The following is a 26,300-nucleotide window of genomic DNA, read 5'->3' on the forward strand; positions in this document are numbered from 1 at the left end:
GGAGCCTGGCATGGTGGATCAAAGAAGTGCACACTGCCATGTAACCCAGGAGGCGCTGACAGACCCTGGCTATAATCAGAGGGAATATGGAGACTTCCGCGATGAGGTCCATCAATGTGTGGAACCTTTCCAGTGGCAGGAACACCCTGGCACAGGTTGAGTCGAGGACTGCTTTGATTAACTCTATCCTCTGCACCAGCACAAACGTCGACTTTTTGTCGTTTACCAGTAGGCCCAGAAAGCGGCATGTGGCCTGAAGCACCACAACATCCCTTTGGACTTGACACCTGGACTGCCCTGGATGAGCCAGTCATCGAGGTACAGGTAGATCTGAAAACCCCGGCACCTGAGGCAAGCTGTTATCATTGACATACACATGGTAAATACTCTTGGTGCCGTTGCCAGGCTGAGCAGGAGGACCACAAACTGGTAGTAGTGGGGGCCACCATAAACCAGAGGAAGCATCGGTCTCCTTGAAAGATCGCTATGTGAAAGTGTGTGTCCTTCAAGTTGAAGGCGGCATACCAGTTTTCCGGATCCAGGGAAGGGATAATAGAAGCCAGGGCAAGCATGCAGAACTTTATCTTCTTTAGGTACTTGTTGAGGTCTTGCAGGTCCAGGACGGGCCGTAGACTGCCCTTGGTCTTTCGGATTAAAAAGTACCGGAAATAGAACCCTTTGTTCCTGTACTCAGGAGGAACTTCTTCCACTGAACCCAGCTGTAGTAACCCCCTTATCTCCTGCGCAAGGAGACTCACATGAGAGGGGTGCCTGAAGAGGGATGGGGAAGGCAAGTGAGAAGGTTGGGGTAGAAAGGAACTGGAGGGTATAACCCTGTTCCACTGTGCTGAGGACCCATCGGTCCTCAGGGAGGAAGAGGGAAAGGCAATTGGAGAACACTGGGAAAGACGGATCCAGGGAATAGTCTGGTTGGTCGCCCTCTCAAAATGACCATTTGGCCCCTTGCTTATTATGGGTCAAGCCCACTGGGCAGAGGGTGGAGGCAGGTGGCCTGGGCAGCGCTTGTAGCTCTTGGCTTGTTTATGGGGCTGGTCCTGCGGCTGCTGTGATTTCAACCACTTACGTGCTGGGGCTGGGACACAGAGACCCAGGGCTTTTAGGGTGGTGCAGAAATCCTTGAGGCCAGGCAATTTGCTGTCTGTTTACTCCTCAAATTGGGACGAGCCATCAAAGGGCAGGTCCTGCATTGACTGCTGAGCCTCAGTGGACAACCCAGAGAGGAGCAGCCAAGAGGCTCGCTGCATGGAGATAACGGAAGCCATGGTGTGGGCAGCAGCATCTGATGCCGCCTGGAGGGCCACCCTGTTCGCGGTTGTGCCCTCCTTGAGGATTGCTCAGAACTCCTTCTTGGAAACCTTGGGGAGTGACCCTTCAAACCTGTCCATGGCTTGCCACATATTGAAGTCATATCAGCCAAGGAGGTCTTGGTGGTTGGCCACTCTCAGCTGAAGGCTGGAAGATGAATAAACCTTGCTTCCTAAAAGATCCAGCCTCCTTAAGTCTTAATTTTTGGTGGTGGCCCCGGGTTGTCCTTGCTTCTCCTTGTGGTTAACCACCTCAACCACAAGGGAATTGGGGGCAGGGTGGGAGTATAAGTACTCATACCCTGTGGTTGGCACAAAGCACTTGTGTTTGGCCCTTTTAGAGTTAGGGACCAGGGAAGAAGGGGTCTGCCACAGGACATTAGTGATCTTAGAAACTCCTTAATGAAGGAGTGGAGCCAACCTGGCAGGAGCTGAGGAGCAGAGGATGTCGAACAGGAGTCTGATGGCTCTTCCAATTCCTCTGCCTCAAGCCCCAGGTTAGAAGTGACCATCTTCAAAAGTTCCTGGTGTGCCTTGGCATCATGCTGAAGAACTGGGTGAGGGGGCTCCGTGATAGCCTCATCTGGCGATGATTAGGACGAAGCCTGTGCCATCGGAACCTCCACATCCATTGGTGGTCCAGCAGCTTGCTCTTCTGGGTCCTCCTGGACCTGCGGGGTCTTACCTCCAAAGTCTCCTGGGAAGGCTGGGTGAATCCCCAAGGGTTCCATGGGTACCATTGCGCTGGGCACTCCGCTTGGGACCTTGGGACAGGTTTTGGTGCTGATAATGTAGTCGGCACCATTGGTACCAGGGCTTGTCCCACAGTCAGGGAACTTCACTCTGAGCTGGAGCTACCAGTGGAGTCATTGGTCCCAGGTGACCAGGATCAGGCTAAGCAGTGACTCATGTCTGACTGGTGCCAGTTGCTGCATCCCAAAGCCGATCTGTCCAAGTGAGACTGTCTTGGTCAGGCACTCGGGGACTGACGGCGTTCAGTGGATCTGCGTCAGATACCTGGTGATCCACGCCTCATGCCTCTACTGGTACCGGGATGTTGAATGGGACTGGGAGCTACTAGGAGCCAGTTGCCAGGATGATTGTCCTGAGTAGGACAACCTTCCTGTTGGAGACAGGTGATGATGATCTCTGGTGCCCAGTCAGTACTGTGATCAGTACTGAGCCTTTGAAGATGGTCAGGGCCAGTCCTGGAGTTCTTGCCAGGTGGTGCATGCCTCAGAGGATCTACGCCAATCTACCAGCGAGGTACGTCTTGAGTCCCTCGATTGATGCCCTGGTGTGGGATCCAAAGAGGGCTCCGCTGAGCCTGCCTCTCCTGTCCTGAGGCGTGATAGCTGTAGGCGGGCGAACACTGGTGGGACATCCCTCTTGATGGGAAACAGTACTGCCGAGGCGGGGACACACACATATATCCCGATGCGGGTTTTCTGCGAGATTGAGGTACCGCTGGAGCTGGTGAGGGCGGAACTGGGAGCGTCAGGATCTCCTGGACTGCTTGAAGGGCTTCCGGCATTGATGGCACCTGAAACTGGCTGCAGCCTACACAGCTATCTGGAGTCACAGGCAAGGCATGGGATGGGGTGCACCGCTCAACTTGAACTGGGGCCTGACTTCCTGAGGGGGCGTTGAGCTGCCTGGCCCAGGTCTTGGCTCACCCCCAGCCCTCTCCTTTCCCTTGCAGGAGGTAGGAAATCTTCCCCTCACAGTCTTTTTCTGCTTCTTGACTGGAGCTTCTGTGCCATGATCCTGAATGCCAGCTTTGTTTTAATTGATATCTATATGTTATTATTTTCCCCCAAAACTATTATTTTTCCCCAAAAGCATTCTATTTTTCTGCCCACTTATTGAAGCTACATATTTCCAGATTCAACCAACAATTATTGGTTCATTTAACTCCTGCAAAGAATACAGGAGTAGCGATGCAATAGGAACAATAGGACTTGCAGTGTCAATATGGAGTCACATCCCTCTGAAATATATATGTCTGCACAACTAGACAGAGAAAAGTGTGCTCATACAGAAGTAGGGATAATCAGAAATATTAATAATGAATTGTCTGTGATATCATTTGTGCTTAGAAATTTGTTATAGTATTATTTCTGACAATAGGCTCCAGCCCAGCAAATACAGTCCAAAGGGACCACTCCTTTGAATAAATTTAAGCTTGTGTGTGCGCATGTTCGCAGGACTGGGGCTTATATCAGAAAGATTCTGTGGAAAGTTCAACTAAAATAAAAAGGTAGAATTATGAAAATTCCATTCAATGGAACTATGTCCTGAAAGGAACTATTACTAATTTGTACTTGTAGGCTGTGAAGATGCAAATACAATACTTGCATATTTTAGTTCCCTCCTCAAGACATTTTGAGTGAAATCCTGGCCCCACTGAAGTCAATGGGAGCTTTATCATTGCTTTTAAAGGGGCTAGCATTTCACCCCTCATCTTGCAATACTTTTTTCCCACTGAACTTGGCAAATATGGCTGCATTTATGTTCTGTGCACTGTGAAATATATAACTTTCTTCAGATTTAAATCTGAGTAGAAATCTTTTCTTTATATAATTCTAAAGACCAACAGGAAAATGCTTCAAATTAACAGCTGAGGAGATAATTTGTTGCTATTGTGCATGTGCTTTAACACTGTATATAAGAATTTTTTTCAATGTACGTGCTTTATAATGTTTTAAAGTGTACTTTAAAGTTAAAGACCAAGGATGGAGCACTTGCTAAATAAAATATGAAAGCAAACTGAAGGGAAAGGCTCACACAGACCAATAAGATGAATGACTGTACAGACTGAATTTGTTAAATTGATCAAAAAGACATCACCGCAAGTTAAGTCTGGTACAAAGTGTATATTCATGATAATTATACAGAAATACTGTCCCATAATCTTTTTTTCTTTTTAACATTGATGGCTTATCTTTCTTTAAATTTTTCCGAAGTACAAAATTAACCATATCAGGCCAAATTCTGTACTGACTTACTCTTCACTAAATTCAATAGGATTTATATGAATGGTACGTCCTGGCAGAATTTAGTCAATCCATTAGTTGATAACGTATAGTAGAAGTAGCAGTTGTACCTCACTCTCTTTGTTTGGATGCTTCTCTACCCACATTCTGGGTAGATATATTTGAGAAATCCAGATTTCTAGAGTAAAGCCACTGATGTCCAAGGAACTGTTCTCCACAGTCCTGATTACGGCTTTGCAGTCTGTTTTCTAGAAGGTAAAAAGCAGACATTTACCAATTTCTGCCAAAATAGCATTCAGTTGTACAAAACTGCATGCTTTCAAGAAAAACTCAGGCTTGAAGACATAACATTAGGTATGAGATGTCCCAAAGATTTTTTTGTTTTTTTTTTTACCATTAAGATGATGGTTTTCATTTCAAAATATACATTTTTCTTTAGACTGACATGCACTTTTCTAAATATATTTTAAGATTAAAAGACTTCTACTGAAGTGGCTCTAAAAAGTGCACATGAAAATTTTTTTCATTTGATATAAGGAAATGGAATTACCAGTTTCCATGATGAGTCCTATGCAATTTATATGCAATTTATTTTAAAAATATAAAAGGGTCCTTTTAAAATACAAGACATAAGCTCTAAAACAGAAAAACAGTTGCAAGAAGATTTACCTACCTTTATTTTAAGTGTGTGCGTCCAACTATGAATGCGTTCAATACTGTACGGCATTTCAATAGACATGGCCACACAGAATCCACTAAATAAAGAAAAAACAATTGACACACGAGGCAGTTTTGGAGAAGAGGCTATTTGGCATGTATGCCATGCTTCCTCCATCAGGAACACATCAGTCTATGTTCCCTATCCTTTGCAGCTCTTAGGATAAAGGAAATAAGCAGTGCATTACTTGTAGACTCATAGACTTCAAGATCAGAAGGGACCATCATGATCATCTAGTCTGACCTCCTTGCTCTCTTCTGCCCCATGCTTCCCTTGCAAAAGTTTCTATTCCCAAGACACTCCAAACAGCGGACATGCTGATTCACTAAGGATATTCATAGATACATGGATTTTTAAGGACAGAAGAGGCCATGAGATCATCTAGTCTGAACTCTGGTATAAAATAGACCATAGAATTTTACCCAATTACTCCTGTAATGAGCCCAGTAATTTGTGTATGACTATAGAGTACCTTCCTGAAAAACATCCAGTCTTGACTTGAATGCATCAAGAGATGGCGAATCCCCCATTTCCTTTGGTAGATTAGCCATAGGAACAATCACTCTCACTGTTAAAAAAATTGTGCCTTATTTCTAATTTGAATTTGTCTAGCTTTAACTTCCAGCCATTGGTTCTTTTTATGTCTTTTGCCACTAGATTAAAGATCCCTTTGGTACCTGGTATTTTCTCACCATGAAGGTACTTACACACCATGATCAAGTCATCACTTGCTCATGTATCTGATATGCTAAACAGATTGTGCTTTTTAAGTCTCTCACAATATGGCATTTTTTCTAACCCTCAAATCATTTTTGTGGCTCTTCTCTGTACCCTCCTCAATTTTTCCAACATCCTTTAAAAAATATAAACACCATAGATGAGTTACCAGTAGGTGCTCAGCACCCACCATTTTTGCCCTGTGGGTGCTCCAGCCCCTGTGCCCATGGATTGGCCCTTTTTGCCACAGCATTGTGTGCATACATGTACATGGGCGTTACGTAGTTTCCAACACTGAAAATTCAGTTCCTTGAGTAGCACAAGTGCCCATTAAAGTTCTTACTGCTTTTACTAGCAGAATAGCTCATGAATAGGAGCGAGTGGAAATCTGCAGAGACACTGCATGAAGTAGAACTATAATTATCAATTTCTCAAGAAGTATTAAGTTATCAGAAAAAAAAATCACAATTTGAAATATAATTTAAAAAAATTATTAAAGATGTTAATGAAAAGAAAAAGCTAACAATCAGTTCAATTTTAAAAAAATACACTTTTAGGTAGTGCAAGCCCAAGGGATTAGGTTTTGTGATGCACAGTGTTTATAAAACCTGGTATTGACAGAAATGTTTTCAGGAAATGAACAATCCAAAATATTCAATGAAGTGGGGTGGAGATGGAGTTTGCCTAAAAATTATTGCCGTGTAGTGTTTGCAACCCAAATAGAGGAGCAGTTTTGAATCAAAAGTCTTTTCATCATCCAACCTGAATGAAATGCCATAAAACCCACATAAACAGTGAAAAATAAATTTTACACGCTGCTTCACATTCAAGAATCCAGAGTGTTAGTAACAACAATAAGGAAACTATTTAAAATAATTTTTGACTATCAAATATCTTATTAAATGTTACTCACCCCTTTTTTGTTCCTATTTGTTTAACACAAACCTTCTTTACTGTATCCTACACAAAATAAAAAACGATAAATTTATCACTGTTATGAAATACATAGATCTTAGTGCCACTCTTGGTTTTATTAGAAAAGCAACTGTAGCATAGCACCCAGCAGCTTTCTCAGCTCCTTTCACTTTCACTGGTCAACTCTTTCCTCAATGTGCGAGTATAACATATGGGAATTATACATACATATGGGAAGGAGAATAAGCTTGATGATATTTAAAGAGGGGAAACATACTAAGTCATTTGTCCCTTCTTGCAAACTGTTCTCTGTGGGCAAACCTCTTTGCTCACATGGAACATCACTGAAGTCAATAGGGTGCAGGGGGCCACCTGCATAAAGCAGCCAGCCTATAGGCCTGGGACCTTAATTACTAACACTGCTAAATTTACTCATGTTCTAAATCAGTGGTTCTCAACCTTTTCCATCCTGGGAACCCTTTCCCCATGCTAAGCCTTCATCCCATGTAGCCAGGACCACTTTCCATTTAATAATATGGGCAGGCTGGTCACAATACCAAGTTGCAAACCCTGTCTTAGAGCTATTGTTTTGAGCAGATTCAGGAAGGCATCACTACATTGATTTACTTGTTGTTTTGGTTCACATTTCTGAAGGCTCTTGCTTTTAGCCGTGAGGGTTAGAATAAATTTTAAATGAAACAATAAGAAACATGTAAAAAGGTAAGAAAGGGTGGATGGTTGCAACTCCCCTCAAACTTGTTGTGGAATCACTGCCCTAACAGGAGCACTTGTGCTCCAAACCAAGAAGACGTTACTTTAAGTTTATATTTTAAATGCACAAACCTGTGTGTTTTCATTTAAGGCTTTGTCTTGTTGCCAAGGAGCCACAGCAGTGGGCATTTGAAAAGTAATACAGCCATCCTGAAAACTAAGCTCAGTGATGTAGGTGACTTTGATAAGAACTGTAGTTTTAGGTGGTAAGTTTCCAACACTTACAGTAAAAACATCCTAGAAAAGAGAAGCTTGCTTTAATCTGCATATTTAAACTATAATTTTCCAAAGCAATAAATCATTTGTTTTGTCATGTACAGAAAACAAATGCTAGTTTTCTATATTTCTTCAGAGAAGCAGCTTGAAGAAAATGAATTATGGTGATAAAGGGCAAGAAGTTATGCTGTTTTAACAATTTACTAAAAATTCCTGTCTGGACAAAACTCATCAGTATTAACTAGGCATAAATAAAATTCAAATTCAAGTTCAAATTGTTTTTTAAAAGAGGATTTTACAGAGAGTTGGAAAAATCTAGTTTCTGAAGGATGTACAGCAGATATTTTCAACTAATTTCCTGAAATGATCAAATGTGCAGCCTAAATAATTTCCATTATTAAAAAAAAAAAATCCTTCCATTAAAGACATGATTCTTAACGATTCCAATGGAACTACTCATATGTGTAAAGTGAAGAACATATTTATTTGTGGGGCTGGGGATCAATGTCATAAACTTGTTTTGTCTGGTATCTGACTTCAACAACTAATATACAATGTGACCAATCTAGGGTTTCTAAAATACATAGTAAACTATAACATTCAACATACTGGGGCATCCTGGTCCATCAAGTAAGCTCCATCACCTCGACTGATTGCTTCTCTATATTCCTTATGTGCTTGTTCCTTTTCTTTAACCTGCAAAAGATTGCTCCAAAAATCAGTAAATGAACTATTTTTATATGGAACACAGTTAACTACCTTGTCTCAGTTAACCAACAGTCATTTAGTGGGACACCATCAACTTGAAATCTAGTTAAGTGTCAATGGTATAAAATCAGAGTGAGAGTAGTATTAACACTAATGTTGTGCGTCTTCGCTCATTAATGCTTTGAAATTTTTGGGTTGAAAACACTATGGAAGAGCGAAATATTAAGTCATCTTACCTTTCCAACAATATGTTTCCCATTGATGAAAGCCTCAAATCCACATACAGCTGCTGTGCTATCCAAAGGAAAGACATATTTTGCCTCAATGGAATTATCATTCTGATTGGTGTATGTCTGAAACACTACTACCTGAAATAGAGAAATGGATCTCTTTTAGAATCTTATTAACTGAAAAAAAATCATGATAAAAAAAGAACAGGTAGTGCGTATATCTTCCTATAGGTCATTTTGCACAAGTGGTTTTGGTTTAAATTAACTATTTTAAATTTAACAGCATAAATGTGCTATTATGTTTCATACTACAAAATGTGGCTAGGAGGCAGAGTGCAACTTGGTTTATCTTTTTGAAGACCTATTTGTACACAAATTTCTCAAACACGTATATATATAGTGATTGTAACAAATCTACTGGTGCTTGGGGGAATAGACAGTTCAGGAAACTGGTAATGGTATACAGATGCTCTCCGGGTTACGCAAACCCGACTTAGCAAATCTGCACTTATGGAAAAAGTTCTGTAAGTTCCTTAGACTTCAAGGAGCAGTGGATGTGGTCTAGGGTCTCTGCTGGGTGTAGCCCCCTGGATCCATTGTTTTGATCCTAGACCTCCATCCCCTTTTTAATTTTTTTGTCCCAGATAATCTATTGATTTCTGGGTTTGGGACCACTCCCTCATCCTTGGGGGTGGGCCTTTCATTATTTTGGTAAGCTCAACCCACCAATTCTAGTTATCAAATAGGCAGGCAAGAAAGCCCCTTAAAAAAAAAGAAAAGCATATTCCACTGCAGCAACTTTCTTCCTGGCAATGACTTAACCATACATAGGCAGAAAAATTATTCTGAAATATGGAATTACACAAATTCACTGATCTTTTCATTGCCCAAAGAACTTACAAAAGTGATTTGTCTGCTTATCTTTAAAAATTAAAAACACTTTGAATTAATGTCAGGACCTGTAAGAGACTGACCTTCATTTAGAGATTGAGTTGTCTATTTTTCTAAAAGTGACTCAACAGTACATAACAATTTTAATTAATTCTCAATAGTCAGTTGCTGAAAAGTTGAGCTAACAGTGCGCTGTACCTGTGCTATGAAGTCCATTATCCTCCCCTTGATATGAATATCTTCAAGAGGGACTGGGTTTCCAGATGTGTCCTGAAGACCAGTTTTTACGTGGTTTAAAAGATTTATACTTGGTAATGCATAGTCTAAATATAAAAAATTGAAGAAAGGTTAGTGTTTTGGTTTGGGTTTTTGGGTGGTGGGATAATAGCCAATCCCACACACCAATGGCCATTTGGCCCATGTTTACAACTGTAATTCATCATACATGGATTAAAAATAATACTCAGTGTCTGTTAGGAATTCCCACAATAATATTGCTCTATTGCTGTGATAAAGGCTGTCTGAGAGATCATGAGTTGATGACAGGTTTTTCATAAGACCTTTGTTTAGCCTTTAGGGAGTAAAATGTGAATTCTTTAAAGAGCATCTGATGACTTATGCAAGAGTACTTCCTGCTAGGCCTCTTGAAAGGCACTCTGTCAGGAGGAGAAAACCAGCCTCAATATTTATTCCCAGAGGAAATCTGTTAAACAGATGCTTCCAAGATACCAATATTAGTCAAGAATGTGTGGTGACAGCTGCAAATCAATCCAAAATAATTTTTCAATTATATTAAAAATGTATTTGATCAGTTTTATTCAAGAATTATTGATAATAGCTATAGCATTTATGATGTAAAGACAATTACAAACAAGAAATATTTTCCACCTTTGGGTTGTAAATGACAATGTGAGGTCACTGGTCGATCTTGCTCTAATTCTGTCTCAATTCCAGGCTGAAACTGCTTTACTTGGTCTCCAGCAAGGCAAAACTTAACAATGTATCTCATTTTAACTTGACAGGTTTTGTATACAACAAATTCATCATCCTGTTGCAAGCAAAAAGAATTATTTTACAAATATAATAAAAGCTACAGGTATTCCTACAAAGACTGTAAATCGATTTAAGAGTTGATCTAAAGAGACATCTCATCTGAGATACACAATATAACTGTATGGTTTTAATACTAACGCTTTGCACTCTTCAAAGAACTCCACCTCTGTCCTCTTCTCATCCTTTACCTTCTTACGCTGCCCAAACTTCACTACTGACTGCTCCTTTCGTCTCCTTTTCTCACTCACAAATTTATGACTTTTTTCATGCCATCCTCAACTCAGCGGAAAGCCTCACAATTAAGTTATCCAGGTGCCCAACCTCTCTCAAAAAAAATTCCTTAACACAACTGTTCCTCAAAATAATTCCAAATATAATTATCACTTTTCCTTCTCTGGCTGCCTACACAGCAACTGTGCTTATTTGTTTGCATAGTATTGCACCTATTCCTACCTTTACAGTTTAAACAATTTGGAGCAGTGATTGTGTTTATTTTACACATTAATAAGACAGTGGAACCCTCTTTCATTTTTGTTTTCTATATCCCATATGTGACAGACTGATAACATCCTGAACAAACCTTATGGAATTAAAATAAGTTTTACAGCATTAAATTAAACCTTATTGGAGTATCTATGGGGTATATAATATTAAAATACAATTGTGTATGTGGTGTTGTGGCATTGTATGTATCTTCTCTAGTAGAGAAGGAGAATGCAACTGAACTTTCTCAGTTATCAGCCTCTGAAGTCCCCTTGGGGACATATGCATACACTAGTCCCCTGGACTCTCCTGGTATTTCTCTACCCTGTTATTTTTAGTAAAAGTCATGGACAGGCCATAGCTCCAGTGAATTTTTGTTTCTTGCCCGTGACCTGTGTGTAACTTTTACTAAAAATAACCATGACAAAATCTTAACCTTAACTGTTATCCATCTCTGAAGAAAAGGCAAGAAGGTCTGTCTAGGCAGACTGACTGTTCTGCGAATTACACAGAGAAGGCCAGGGAACTGTCCAGCCTGAAAATGCATGTCTCCACCCAAGAGTGGCAAGAACTGGAAGCCTGAGCGTCAGGTGCCCTTGCTGAACCTCTGAGGGGAAATACAGGTGCAGATGCCCTGAACTGTGACACCATACACAAAAAAGTTTCTGTGAGTGAGCATGTCTCTAAATAACTGCTTAATGTCAGGAGTCACAATGATCATCAGCAGGTATGGGGAAGGAGAGCAGCAGAAGGTTTTGGGACTAAGGCACAGGTCTTCCATGCATGCTGCACACGTAACCCAAGAGGTAGATGAGACACGAGACCCTGAGTGCAGGGCAGGACATCTCGGTAGGGCAGAGGGAGAGATAGATCAGGAGTCTTCCTCTCGACTCCTGAGCAGCATGGCCAGTGGCAACAGGGCAGCAAAATAGCAAACACCACAATCTGCAACTGCTAAAAAATCCCCGCTGCTGTCAGTTATAAATAGCCCAACTGGGCTGCAAAAACCACACACTTGGCAACCTCTCTACCCTCAGTGCAGAGCAACTTTAGCAAGACTACTCAGCTCTTTACTCCTTGCTGGGAGCTATTGTAGCAAGACTAGGAGCCAGGATCCTCCTTGCCCTTTCCCTCTACTATGTGAAAGTGATAATTATAGGATGCAGGGGAAATTTCCTTGAAAAGTAGCATTCCGCACCTCTCTGACAGATATGAACTGGTATATTTCAAGGGAAATAGCACAATGCAAATAATTTATAGTGGAATGAAAGTTCACTGTAACTGAAGCAACGCTTTACTAAAGGGATGTGTCTACCCTAGGAAAAGAAGTTGTGATTCACGGCTGCAACCCTGGTGGAATATGATTTTCAGCTAGTATAGACATAGCCTAACTACGTTCAACATCCATTACACAAATCCTGGTGGACCCTTCCACGGCTCCAAATCCTCTTGGGTATGTGGTTTATGTGACATGAAAATCTGCTGAAATGTAGCGAAGTAGGTCAGGATTTTCACTCCACTTTGTTAGAACCAAGTTCAATATAAAATCTCTCTCAGCTATTTACAGGCGAATTCCACTGTAATATGAAATAATATTAATACTTTTCATTTAAATAGTGTCCTTCATGCCATAGTCCAAAAGCTCTATAAAAATGTTTAAAAATCCTGTGACGCAGGTATTATATGCACTTCACAGATGGGGAAATGGAGGTAAAAGTGATTAAGTGACTTGCCCATTGCCACATAGTAATTCAGAGGCAGAACTGGGAATAGAACCTAGGTGCTCAGTCTCCCACTATCCTGTTATCTAACACTGGCACAATAAATCCAAGAGTTTTAAACAACCTCAGTGCCTTTTTTTGGTTGCATCTGATTTCAATACCTCAAAATCTGAAGAGATGTTTGCTGTTTTACGGACTCCATGCACGCTGTCATATCCTGCTGGAGCATTAGTTAATGACAAATCCTTTTTATACAAATCCAAGCAGGTTCCAAGTGCCACATTACACACAGCCAACAGTCGAGTTCCATCCATTTCACTTGGTAGAGAATATTTAGTGCTTGTACTACAGTTAAAAAAAAAAAATCACACACACACAGACACATACAGTTTATATTAACATGCATTTCTATTTTAAATTTCAATAGAAAGTAGAAAAATGGAAAGGAATAACTTTCAACATTAAAGTTATCTTAAAATTCCTCTAAAACATTACAAAAAGAAACTTAAATTTCTTTAAGAGTCAAAAGAACCCAATATTATAAGTATTTCAAACCTGATAGAATCACTGAAATAAATGCCACTCCCTAGGTTCCCAATATCAGTTCTTTCCATGCCATGATCTTCAACCACTATCTTTGGTAAAAGGAGACCTCTAGAAAAGAAATAGCATCACAGTTAATGAAGGTAGAAGGATCCTGACATACGGTCCCGTGATTAATACATACTGAGTAAATAGGGTGCCACTGATGAACTAGACCAGGGGTTGGCAACCTTTCAGAAGTAGTGTGCCGAGTTTTCACTTATTCACTCTAATTTAATGTTTTGCATGCCAGTAATATATTTGAATGTTTTTAGAAGGTCTCTTTCTATGAGTCTATAATATATAACTAAACTGTTATTGTATGTAAAATAAATAAGGTTTTTTAAATGTTTAAGAAGATTCATTTAAAATTAATTTAAAATGCAGAGCCCCCCGGACCAGTGGCCAGGACCCAGGCAGTGTGAGTGCTACTGAAAATCAGTTCGCGTGCCGCCTTCGTGCCATAGGTTGCCTACCCCTGAACTAGACAAAATACAGTTTACAGAAACCATGGAAAGGGAGTTCTGGAAAATGTTCAGTAAAACAGAGATATTACTGAGTTAGTCACAACAGGGGAAATCCCTGGGTGAAGTTCATCAAGAGGATATTACAGTAAATACTCCTTATTTTTCTAGTTGTAGCACATAAAAACTGCATGTTACAAAGTGAAAACAAAATAGTGATCACTGGCAAACATTCACATTAACACAAAACAAGCACTTAATATTTGTCTGTTGTATAAAACAGTGCTACTTTTCTATAATCTATACTATGTGGAACACCATATACCTATCACAGATACATACATTATCTAAGCAAAACAAGGGAGGACAAAAAAGGCAGAGTGTCCAGGAGCGAAGGGCAGTTTGATCCTTAACTTTAATCTTCTTTTATGGAAAGCAAGTCTTGTCAAACAAAGCAGCTTTAAACTTTTGATGAGATTACAAATTTGGTTACTATTGGTAACTGCATAGATGTAATATACTTAGACTTTTGTAAGGCATTTGATCTAATACTGTATGACATTCTTATGAAAAAATTAGCACTATATAATATAGATAAAGCACATCTTAAATAGATTAAGAGCTGGCTAACTGACAGAACTCATAAAGCAGTTGTCAATGGGGAATCATCATCAAATGGGGATGTTTCTAGTTGGGTTCCTCATGGATTGGCACTAGGCCCGATGCTGTTCAATATTTTAAATCAAGTGATCTGGAAATAAATATACAATCACTGTTGATCAAATTTGAGGATGACACAAAAGGTTGGCAGAGTAGTAAATAAGGATAAGGACAAAGTGAGGGCAGTCATACAGCGTGATCTGGATCAGTTGGTAGGCCAGGCCCATTCAAACAAAATACATTTAAATACAACCAAATGCAAGGTCAGACATCTAGGAACAAGAAACACAGGTAATATCTACAAAATAGGGGCTGGTATCCTCAAAGCTGTGACTCTGTGAAAAAGATTTTGAGGTCACAGTGGGTAAGAAACTCAACATGAGCTCCCAGTGTGACACTGTGGCAAAAAGAGATAACACTGTTCTTGGACGTATAAACAGAGAAGCTCTAAGATTATTTTACCATTGTTTACAGTACTGGTAACAGAATACTACATACAGTTCTGGTGTCCACATTTTTTAAAGGATGTTGAAAATTTGAAGCAGGCACAGAGAAGGGTCTGGAGAAAATGTCTTACAATGAGAAACTTAAAGACCTTAATAGGTCACTCGATTACGGTTTATAAGTACCCTGACAGGGAGAAAATACCTGGTACTGAGGGGTTCTTTAATCTTGAGGAGAGAGGCATAACAAGAACCAATGGATGGAAGCTGAAGTCAAACAAATTCAAATTAGACATAGGGCACATATTTTTGAAGGTGATAAACCTTTGGATTAAACTAACAAAGGAAGTAGTGGATTCTCTATCTGTTGATTTCTTCAAATCAAGACTGGACGCCTTTCTGAAAGGTATGTTTTAGTAAAAGAAATACTATATTGGGCTCAATGCAGGGGTTATCAGCTGACTTGGTTTGCAAGGCTCAGGCTATGGGGCTGTTTAACAGTGGTCTAAATATTCAGGCCCAGGGTGGAGCTCAGGCTCTGGGACACTCCCTCTTCATGGGGTCCCAGAGCCTGAACGACTACACCACAGTTAAACAGCCTTGAAACCCAAGCCCTGCAAGCCTGAGTCAGCTGACACATACCCTTAGTGGCCTGTGATATACAGGAAGTTCAGCCAGACAACCTAATTGTCCCATATGGCCTTAGAATATATGAATTCTGTTAAGATTATGACAGAAATCAACTTTATTCAAGAACAGATTTGGCTACAGAAATAAAACTAATATTGTATTATTTATATAGTATCATAGGTGTGCATGCCCTTTACAAGCAAATAAAAGTTAACAGATTCTTGTCGTCAGGATCTGCAATTAAAGTAGATGATCACATGAACACTCATTAATGAACTCAGTACTTACTACTGTGAAGTCGCATAGAATTTGTTAGTACTACTATTGGCTGCAGATGTTTGACCCTAATTAGATCCAGCACAAGGGATGAAAATAAACAGTGTGTGGTAAGATATGAGTTACAACAGAAGAAGACAATGATGTGTGCTTAATATTACATACACACATATATTTTTAAAAACAACATCTAAAAATGGAGGTCAGCAATAGAAGACTTGCTAGAACAGGGGTTGGCGACCTTTCAGAAGTGATGTGCCAAATCTTCATTTATTCACTCTAATTTAAGGCTTAGTGTGCCAGTAATACATTTTAATGTTTTTAGAAGGTGTATTTCTATAAGTCTATAATATATAACTAAACTATTGTTGTATGTAAAGTAAATAAGGTTTTTAAAATGTTTAAGAAGCTTCATTTAAAATTAAATTAAATTGCAGAGCCCCTCAGATCAGCGGCCAGGATCTGGGCAGCGTGAGTGCCACTGAAAATCAGCTTGTGTGCTGCCTTCGGCACGCGTGCCATAGGTTGTCTACTCCTGTGGTAGAAGAAGGGATATATTATTACTCTTTCCACTCTCTCTATATTTTATTAGGGTAGTAATTAATCTTAAATAGAACACACTGAAAAAAAATTAAGTTCTTTCTTTACCAGGTATTTAAATTATGCTTATTACCATGATATCTGACCACTTCTATCCACCCTAGACCCGTTTTCAGGAGAATATCACATCTTTTAATTCATCTGTTCAAAATAAAAGGTAAATTTTTCTATTGTGATGTACCTGCATAAATGTTAATGCTCAAACATTAAAGTAAACGTTTGCTTAATGTCAAAGAAAATGAGTCCTTTATAAACTCAAAATATTAAACAAAAAAGTAAAAAGATGCTGGAAAACCTTAGAGAAAAAATACTGCAAGTTCTTACCGGGAGAGAATTCCAACGAAGTTGCGCACAGATGATGCATGGAATAAGGATTGAACATTCCCAGGATTGCTCAGAAACTCTGCTGTTTCACTTATTCTGCCAACTCTGTATATTTGTAAAACTTGCACTGGACAGTCACTGCAAGAAATTGAAAATAAACTTTGAGGCAATGTGAGTTAGAAAGTGTATTCAAATTCAATTAATAGCTAAAGAGTGAAGAATATGTACCTCAAAGAAATGACTACTCTTCATTTGTTTTTCTTTCATAATTACAAGAACCAGACACAGTACAAAGGAACATTTACTGAAAACATACTGGAAATATTTAAATATTAAAGGCAAACAGGAATACAAATTGTAATTCTACAGCAGCTATCTAATCTGTGATTGCCTGTAATCTCATAGTAGGTTTCCCCCTTTTTTATACAATGTATTTGTTTCACAGAGTTCAAGCTATGGCAGAACTGTGAAAAAATCAGAATGTTAGTTTTCCAAAATTTTAAAGTTTCCATCTATCAGGCCTACTCATTGTCCTTTCGAAGTCAACGGTCTGGGTGACCTAAAAGGAAGAGCTTCTAGCTTATGTTCTGCACAGAATGTAGCTGCATTACACTACAACTCCCAGCAGCCACTGACACTTGTCTGTTGAGGCTGTATGTAACAGGGTGCTGGCCAAAAGGCACTGACTCAGCCCCTGTTAGCACAGAGCCTGCTAGCTCAGCTCCCAGTAAGGGGAAAAGATTGGAGCTGACAGGTTGTGAGCTTGATGGGGGAAGGCCTATAAAGCTAGCAGGAAGGAAGTAGGTGAGGGAGGACAGGAAAGTGAGGAGTGAGGGCCTGTTGCTCCCAGCTAGCTGGAAGAGCAAGCTGTTCGCCAAGGGGCTACCTGATTGATACTGAACTGTATATAGCTGTATATAGGTGGTGGCGGGAAAAGACAGAGAAATAAAAGGGCACTGGGGTGATAAAGAATGGTCTCCAGCTAATTTGTACTGTAAGTGACGAAGGGCCTGTCTACACTGTAGAAAGGACCAATGGCTGCTGGAAGTTGTAGTACACTGACTAAGGCTTAAAAAGTATTTAGGTGCCCAACTCCATGAATCAATGGGAGTTAAAGATATTTAGGCACCTGATGATCTGGGTCTATAAGCTCAGTTCGAACAATCCTGCCACAAGCTCAGCTACATACAAAATACGTATTCAATTACAAAACAATCTCGATGGGATCCTCTCAAAGATATTTAAATAATACATTCAGAGTAGTAGGAATCTGGTGCTGAATCCCTCAGTAGCACGAGCAGAGAGGAATTTAGCAAAGCTTTTTTAAAATTTGCCTTTTTTGATATCTTTTCAGATCCTGGGAAGTCCAGACTTGGAGCAGGATCCATTGATCTGGACCATGAAATGCTCCAGCATGCTGTTTATTGGTATCACTCCCAGGCTCTGCCTCCGACAGGAGACAACCTTCAGAGTTAAAATAAGGGGTAAATTTTTCAAAAGTACCTAACTGACTTGGCTCTTAAGGAAATGTCTACACAATGGGTACTACAGGAGTACAGCATACACTGCTGTAACCCCATAGTGCAGATGGAGATTATAGCAACAGAAGAGATTTCTTCATTGCTGTAGGAACTCTACCTCCCTGAGTGACATTAGCTAGGACAACAGAAGCATTTTCCCATTAAACCTGCTGCATCTACACTGGAGGTTAAGTCAGGCCTTTGCACCATTTTCAAAAGTGACATTCAGTTCATTGTAAAAGCAGCAGGTCTGTAGCTAGACACTGGATTGACTTTCTGCTGCCCTGGTTCTAGGATGCCTGCTGCAGGTCCTTCGTTTTCACCTGGCACTGCTGTGATTCCTACCGTACCCCTTTGCCTGCATCACCTGTGCAATCTCTGGCAGATTTCCATGTTCCTATGACTGCTCCAAAGCTGTGTCTGCACAGTCTCTTCTCCTCATAGGCTCAGGAGATCCAATACCTACTGTCTGCTCCAAGCAGTAGCAAATCTAGTGAGTGGAGCCAGCATGGTTAGTTGCTTACAACAAGGGAGAGATGCTAGGTATGCTCGCCAGGCTAGGCAACCAGGAAAAGACTTTTAAAAATATGCAGGGATTTTAAAGGAGCAGTAGTGGCTTCTGGTATCTGACACCCCTAGCAGTGGAGTTCAAAACTGTGACCTGAGCAGTCAGGTATTGTGGGACAGCTGCTGGAGAACTGTTAGGGTCAATATAAGTCACACAGTGTCAGTACTCGTGCTGCATTAACCTCAGTACATTGACCATGGCTCAACACCATTCAAGGACGTGGTGTTACTGCATCCCTGTAACTGGACACTTACATCAGCGGAAGACAAATGTAAGTATAGACACATGTACAACTAAGTTGACGCAAGGTGGCTTATGTTGATCTAATTTTGTAGTGTAGACCAGGCTGCGACCTTAGGCTCCTAAGTCCCAATGACTTCAAAAAGAATGAGGCCAGGTCTTCATCACAAAGTTTTGTTGGCACAGCTGTCAGTCAGGGGTGTAAAAAGCCCATCCCCTCCAGCCAACATAGCTATGCGGCAGAACCCCCCGTTTAGATGCAGCTATGGTGACAGATGAGTGCTTCTGTGGTTCAGGGACTTGGTATTCCTAACTGGGTAGAAAAACTCCTTTTGTCAGAGCCCTTAGTGTAGATGCAGCTTATGTTGCCAGTATACCAGCAAGCCATTTGTAGTGTAGACAAGGCTATCACCTCCTAAGTACCTATGTCACTTTTGTAAACAGGACTTAGGCTCCTAAGTTACTTAGGCACTTGGGAAAACTTTACCCAAGGAGGGTTTTTTGAGGATTACAAATATTTTTTAATGTCCCTACTTATGGAGCTACTATATAAAGCTTCTTTTTTAGAAGATTGTTTAAGCCTGCTCCTTCAACATCTATTTCCACAGCAGTTTAATTTTTGAAAAAATTATCTTTTACAGTAAATCAAATGCAGTGTCCCAAAAACTAAGATCACATAGTCTGGCTAACTTTATTTCTATGAGTTTATTCATTTTTTCATGTTTAATTTTACTGGTTAATTACAAGATAGGGTCTCTAGTATAACACCAACCAATACAATTAAATAGAATCCAAATGAAATATACATTAGAGAGTAAGCTTTTTGAAAGTATATACAAAAGAACATTTAATTTATATTTTTTTACATGAATGAGAATTGTTTGAAAGGGGCTAAGGTGATCCTCAAAAGAGAGGGGCCAGGTTTTTTAAATAAACACGAGGAAAATTAAAAATAGCTGAAATAAAAAATTCACACTTAAAAAAAGATCAGTGTTAAAATGCCTGAAAATAAACACTGACATTCAGAAACAAACACAGAAGCCGTAAAATCTAATTAAAACAAATTTAAAAATAGTTCCTTCCAAAAAGGATGATGTGTTTTTCAAAACTGAGGCCTTGAATAATGAAACAAAAAATAGAGCAGTTTTAGCAGTCTTATCAGATACTGTCATAATGAATTTGTTTCTATTCAATCCAAATGTACATCATAGAAGAAGAAGATGTATCTTATAGAGCTGATCCAAGCAAAGATGGGCAGGAAGAACAACCGGGGCCAAGATCCAGCTGTTTTTAGAGTTGGGAGTGAGCTACCAATGACCTATCATGCTGGCTGTACAATCTGCAGGGCCCCAGCAAGGACACAGCCCCAAGCTGCTGGAGCTGATGACTGGGCATGAATTTCTTCCCATCTAGTTCTGGTCCTAGGGAAGGTATGGGAGCAAGTTCTTTTCTCTTCCTTTGGTCTCAGAGATGGAGGAGGAATAGGACAAACACCTGACATGCTATGCCTGCTTACTTTGCTTTTGTAAAGGCCAGTTCTGCCTACTCCACAACCCTGCTGGCTCTGGAGTGGAGTAGAAATCAATGGGAGTTTTACCAGTGTGAGAACTGGAGGAGCAAGCCAAAGATCTCACTGCTGTGGCAGAATCTGGTGGCCCACCCCTCACTATATGTATTTTATGTATTATTCCTATAATTCAACTGAGGTCATTTTATCACTATTAAACACCCACCTGTGATTATTTTTCAACACCTGCTGTTTAACATTGAGAAATTCTTCACTGTTTGGATTGATAGCTTCTATCTTGCACCTTAAAGCCCGGTATTTAGCAAGAGATGGTGGGTTAGGGCTTGACATACTTGTTTCGCAGACATTAAGCATGTCTCTGATTAGCTAAAATATAAAGATATACATTAGAATTGATATGTGGATAATATATTGTAGTGACTAGTGAACAGTGTTCTAATTATCTACATTTTTGGTGACTTTTTTGGGGGGAGTCATTTTATACTTGTTACATTTAATCTAGAAAATAACCAAAACCCAGAATAAAGAAAGAGAGAGAAAATTATAGTAAAAGAAAATCATTCACACTAATTATAGTGAAATAATACTGGAACTGAAGATAAAAGCAGAGACTATTTCAACTTATCCATTAGCATGAATAGCAAAAGTGAAACCAGGTGTGGCAACTTATGTAAACAAAACATGGCAGATACAGTTAAACTGCTTTCATAAAACTCCAAAATCACTCCAAGCCTTGGGCCATCTCACAACAACTCAGCAAGCCAGTACTTTCTGTTTGCTGGCTGCCATTTTGACTTTGCTCTTGGGGCTGTCTCCACTCCCTGGCTGCCACTCAGCAGCCATCCTGTGGTGTTAGCTGTGCCACTGGCCAATCAGGAGGGCAATGGCACTAAAAGCAATGCACAAAGCTGGGCTTCACAGCCTAGAAGAGGGGGGAACGGTGAGGGATTGAGATCATGTTATCACAAGACTCGGACCAAGGGCCGGCTCCAGACACCAGCTCAGCAAGCAGGTGCTTGAGGCGGCCAAGGGGAAGGGGCGGCAAGTCGGGCTTTTTGGCGGCAGGTCCCTTGGTGCCTCTCGGAGGGAAGGACCTGCCACCGAATTGCCACCGAAGAAGAAAGTCGCATGGTGGAGCTGCCGCCGATTGTGATCGTGGCTTCCCCCGCCCTCCCGCCACTGCTTGGGGCGGAAAAACCCTGGAGCCGGCCCTGCTCGGACCAATCCAATTCCCAAACCTTAGCAGGGAGTTGTCCTGCTCTGAGGATGGAGACAGGGTGGGGAGGCCAAGCAACCCAGCACCAGCTTGTGCCTGGAGAAATGGCACACACACACATTTTATTAATGCATATTCATAGATTCCAAGGTCAAAAGGGACCATTGTGATCATATAGTATGATCTGTATAACAACATATCATGATGGGGTACCTAACCTGCACACAAATTAATTATACAACATTAAACTATAAAAACATTATATTGTTGCCACATCATCAGTCATGGGCAAGATTTATGGGATGTGGGACTTCTGGTATCAGAAACATTCCTATGGCCAAAGATAATTATATCAACCATATTTTAAATGTAACTTTTTTGCACCACTGGTAAGCCCCCCATTGCTATCTGGATTCACAATGGACCTTTAGTAGCCCTTGCAAGAGTGAAAAAATATCCTACTCACTGGTGTAACAGTATTATAAGTGACACTATACAGGACACATCAGAGCTTGCTAACAATCTGAAAGTGTTACCTGACAGAGGTCCTGTTTGCTAGATAACAGTTTTTTGGTAATATTATAGTCTATTCCACTTTTGTGACGTATAATTCGATAGAACTCCATCATCATCGCTTTCAGTGCCTTTGCTGCTGTTCCCTCATTCATTGCATTCTTTATTTGAAGTAGAATACCTTCCCCTTTGCTCACCTTCAAGAGAAGAGATTATTAAATATGAAATCCTGACAAAACAGTATAACAAGCCTGAAAAAGGTAAATACTAGAAATAGAGGGTAATTTCTTTCCACACTAAGATAATACTTTTTTGTTTATTCTTTGTTATTGCAACATCAGTACGCCTTTTTGTACCTGAGTTTGGCATTCAAAACCAAGGACCTAATTCTGCCTTCATGCTGAGATACTCCGCAAGTAGTCGTGCTGATTTCAGTAGGACTACTCACGAAGTAAGGGGAGCAGGATGCACCCCAAGTATACAACAAAAAAGAACATGGATTTAATTAGCTGGAAGTGCTTTAGTTTCTTGTAAATTCACAAGGTCAGACTAACTCTTTATTAAATAATGGAAAACAATCCCAGAGGGTTTATGGTTGGAAACTACAAGAAGATAACAATAAATATTAATTAAACTTCTAAATCATTAATTTATCTATCGGTACATAAGGCGAACACCTATTTATAGCAAGAGACTGAAGATTGCACTGAAGTACCATTATCCATTTGACATTCTGTCCAAATTTGAAATAAAACAGGAAATAGAACATAAGAATGGCCATACTGGGTCAGAACAAAGGTTGATCCAGCCCAGTATCCTGTCTGCCGACAGTGGCCAATGCCGGCTGCCCCAGAGGGAATGAACCTAACAAGTAATGATCAAGTGATCTCTCTCCTGCCATACATCTGCATCCTCTGACAAACAGAGGCTAGGGACACCATTCCTAGAGGAAATAGATTTGCTTGCATAGCTGTACTGAATTTCAATACAGCTGTTACTTGTAATACATTCCCATTTGATCCTTTCTGTAGAATGCCAGGTGATAGTTCGATGATCACAGGGCAGTAAGGAAAGAGGCAAATTTCAATATAATTTACACAAACCATCCAGTAGTGTAATAGTGGTGACATAAGCCAGGGACTTCGTAACCCAGTTCTACTCTATATCAATATTGATCCAAAGTTGATCCTGGCTTCAAAATGGCCCTTTGGCAACATTCCTAACTGAACCACAGCTTTTAAATACTTATATTTTAAAAACTTAAGACTTTTTCTTAGGAAATTGCACATAATGATGTTTCTCTTACAAATTAACTACTTTGGCAGTGAAGCCAGTCAGAATATATGAATTTTATCAACTTAATTCTTACAGAGGGACACACTGAGATACAGACCTTTTCACTTCTAGGACTGTGGTTCATATCTTACCTACACTGGCAATGATTGAATGTTATCTACCAAATGCCTGGTGACTTATGAGAAATGAATAGGAAATTGCAGTAGACAGGCTCCCATATCTACACATCAAATGGTATGTTTAAATTTATTTAAAGTATATATTAATTGGTTTATAAAATGCACCCACAACAATCTCTGGACACGGACACGGACACGGACACACACACACACACACACACACACACACACTAGATACAGTTGTGGAGGCGTGTTTAAATACAACGGTATCTAGTATAGTTCCGATCCCAGGTTGGAAAGGGCAAAATACTCCCGCTTGGAAACAAAATACTTATATTAATACTTAGAGAACACTGGTTCCTAAAGAGTAACCATTTCTAAGTAAAATTAACTTACATCATTTAGGCTGATGTTGTTTACTGGTTCAAGTAGTAAATGATCCAAATGACCAAGTGCTTCTGCCCAGATCAGTTCCACAAAAGCACTAGTTTCTTGGGATAAAGTGCTTGAATTTATGGCTTCCTCTAGAAGTAGCTGCAGTAAACAAATATCAGTTAATAAAAGAAACAGAGATGCAGAACTTGCTCCTCCAGTTCTCACACTGGTAAAACTCCCACTGATTTCCCTGTTCTCATAAGTGATACGCTACAATATATGTGTTAACATTTACTAAGACTTATTTAGGCCAATTGACTTGAATGGGAGACTTGCTTGCAAAAAGTCTTCTGGATGTGGAGCGTGGCAAAGCATGAGGTCATGTTCTTGCTTGAAAGTTGAGTGGAGTATCTGATAATGAATGGGATTTATTATTAAAATATAGTGCAAACAAGCTCCAGATTAGGTGGTATATTCTGCCAGCTCCGCTGGAAGAAACTCCACAAAAAAATTTACTACACTGCAATTCTCTCTCTTTTCCCTTTAAACCATCTCCAAACCACTTTCACCACAGTCATAACTCTTGTGAACAATTTTTCTAATCAATTCTCTAAACTCATACTGAGTCTCTGTCTTGCACAGACTCTTCAGCTAACTCAATCGCTCCCTGCTCCCTCTTTCCTTTCCTCCATTATTCTTTGTGACAGACTACCCCAAAATTGTTTCCAATTTCAGTGAGGGCAAGAGCCAACCAGCTGCTGAATGATGGATCTATTGTTTATGCAATGAATAGGACAATGGATTGCAAACAGTAAGCTTTGCTAGAATGGACTGCATGTCCTTACTATTTTCTTTATTATGCAGTTGATTCCTGTAAGTTCAGGATGGATGGATTCAAAATGATTGTCTTCATTTAGGGTGCATACTATTTCACCTGGTTCAAAAAGCTGCAAAAAATTGTATAAGTCTATCACAAAGACATTCCTCTCATACAGGTAAAAACTGGGGATGCAAAGCTAGAGAAGAAAGGAAGGGCCATGAAAACCAGTGCAATCCATACATCCAAAGCAGCTAAAGAAAGTATGGAGAGATTTTCTAATATGTACTGAGGAACATTATTAAAATTTGTTTTGGTGTTTTTTTTTGCAGTATTTTTGAGCTCCAGTTGTTGCCATAAACAATGTTTTCCAGCAGTTACTGCAGAGCAGTATCAGACACAACACAAATGTTTCTCTATGCTTAGAATAGGAAAGAACTGTTGGAAGGTAGTGAAGTTTTAGTGACAATAGCTGTATTGCTTCAGAGAAAACAATACAAGGGATTCTAACATTTCCTGGATATAGGTGATATCATCTTAAAGCCAGTTTTGTGTCAACACATAGTTTAGCTTATCTGGGGCAAAGGTAGATTGGTTACAGTAAAAATGTACATGGAAAAAAAAATTGTATCACACTACATCTATTTTCAATAGCAGATAGACAATCAAACCTATTTGAAAAATACTCCTGGGGCCAGGGCCAACTCACTGTTGTCTGTTCCTACAGACTTCAGTGGAAATTGGATCAAGGCTATGAATGAGTGAGAATTCTGGCACCTGAAAACATCAAATCGTACAATATCCTGACATTTTTTGGGCACAACTCCCATGGACTTTGAGGGAGTATTCTATGTACTTACCTACGGTGGGAATACGAATACTGGGAATTCTCTACAGCGTGATTAAATTTGCTTTTCATATGTTAGAGTAAAGTAATGTAAACCATTAGTTCATTATTCCTAAAAATCTTTCAAAACATTAGCCCATAAATACCATTTTCCCTAACCTATTATATTCTACTACTTACATCTAAACCATAATCCTCACACTCAGAGAATCAGAAACTAATATAAATCATCAAGACTAGAAGAATACAAACAAATAAGTCATACTAACCTCTTGTAATTTCATAGAGGCTAAATAGTCTGCACTTGGTGGAAAGGTTTCTCTTAATAGAAAATCCTGGTTCTTCAAATCTTCAATATAAATCTCATAATTTTCTCTTACTTCTTCAGAAGTCTTAGTTGCTATGAAGTGTTCTTTACTCTGCGAATGACAACATCAAGATACATAAGAAAAACAAGACTTACAGAAGTGTCCCAGTTTTGTGGCATGTCACACTACCAGCTGAGAGACTTGTGCGTAAAGTTAATCTAGAGCTCTAG

At 39.9% G+C, this 26,300-nt stretch overlaps 1 protein-coding gene across 4 annotated transcripts in view; it reads right to left on the bottom strand.

The window, feature by feature from the left end:
* The window catches only part of PARP4 (poly(ADP-ribose) polymerase family member 4), a 106,175-nt gene that overhangs the window by 52,450 nt on the left and 27,425 nt on the right, over positions 1-26,300 (bottom strand). For all 4 annotated transcript variants that reach the window (XM_050927667.1, XM_050927680.1, XM_050927662.1 and 1 more), the window contains 15 exons: positions 26,032-26,181; positions 24,120-24,257; positions 22,332-22,505; positions 20,785-20,945; positions 16,724-16,861; positions 13,300-13,398; positions 12,906-13,089; positions 10,376-10,535; positions 9,686-9,810; positions 8,603-8,734; positions 8,268-8,354; positions 7,515-7,679; positions 6,670-6,716; positions 4,995-5,076; positions 4,432-4,569 (listed from right to left, as the gene is read on the bottom strand). In XM_050927667.1, the coding sequence (XP_050783624.1) occupies positions 4,432-4,569; positions 4,995-5,076; positions 6,670-6,716; positions 7,515-7,679; positions 8,268-8,354; positions 8,603-8,734; positions 9,686-9,810; positions 10,376-10,535; positions 12,906-13,089; positions 13,300-13,398; positions 16,724-16,861; positions 20,785-20,945; positions 22,332-22,505; positions 24,120-24,257; positions 26,032-26,181 (1,980 nt within the window). The remainder of the gene's footprint in view (positions 1-4,431; positions 4,570-4,994; positions 5,077-6,669; positions 6,717-7,514; positions 7,680-8,267; positions 8,355-8,602; positions 8,735-9,685; positions 9,811-10,375; positions 10,536-12,905; positions 13,090-13,299; positions 13,399-16,723; positions 16,862-20,784; positions 20,946-22,331; positions 22,506-24,119; positions 24,258-26,031; positions 26,182-26,300) is intronic.

This window comes from Gopherus flavomarginatus, chromosome 1, assembly GCF_025201925.1.
Source record: "Gopherus flavomarginatus isolate rGopFla2 chromosome 1, rGopFla2.mat.asm, whole genome shotgun sequence".
Classification (NCBI taxonomy): domain Eukaryota; kingdom Metazoa; phylum Chordata; order Testudines; family Testudinidae; genus Gopherus; species Gopherus flavomarginatus.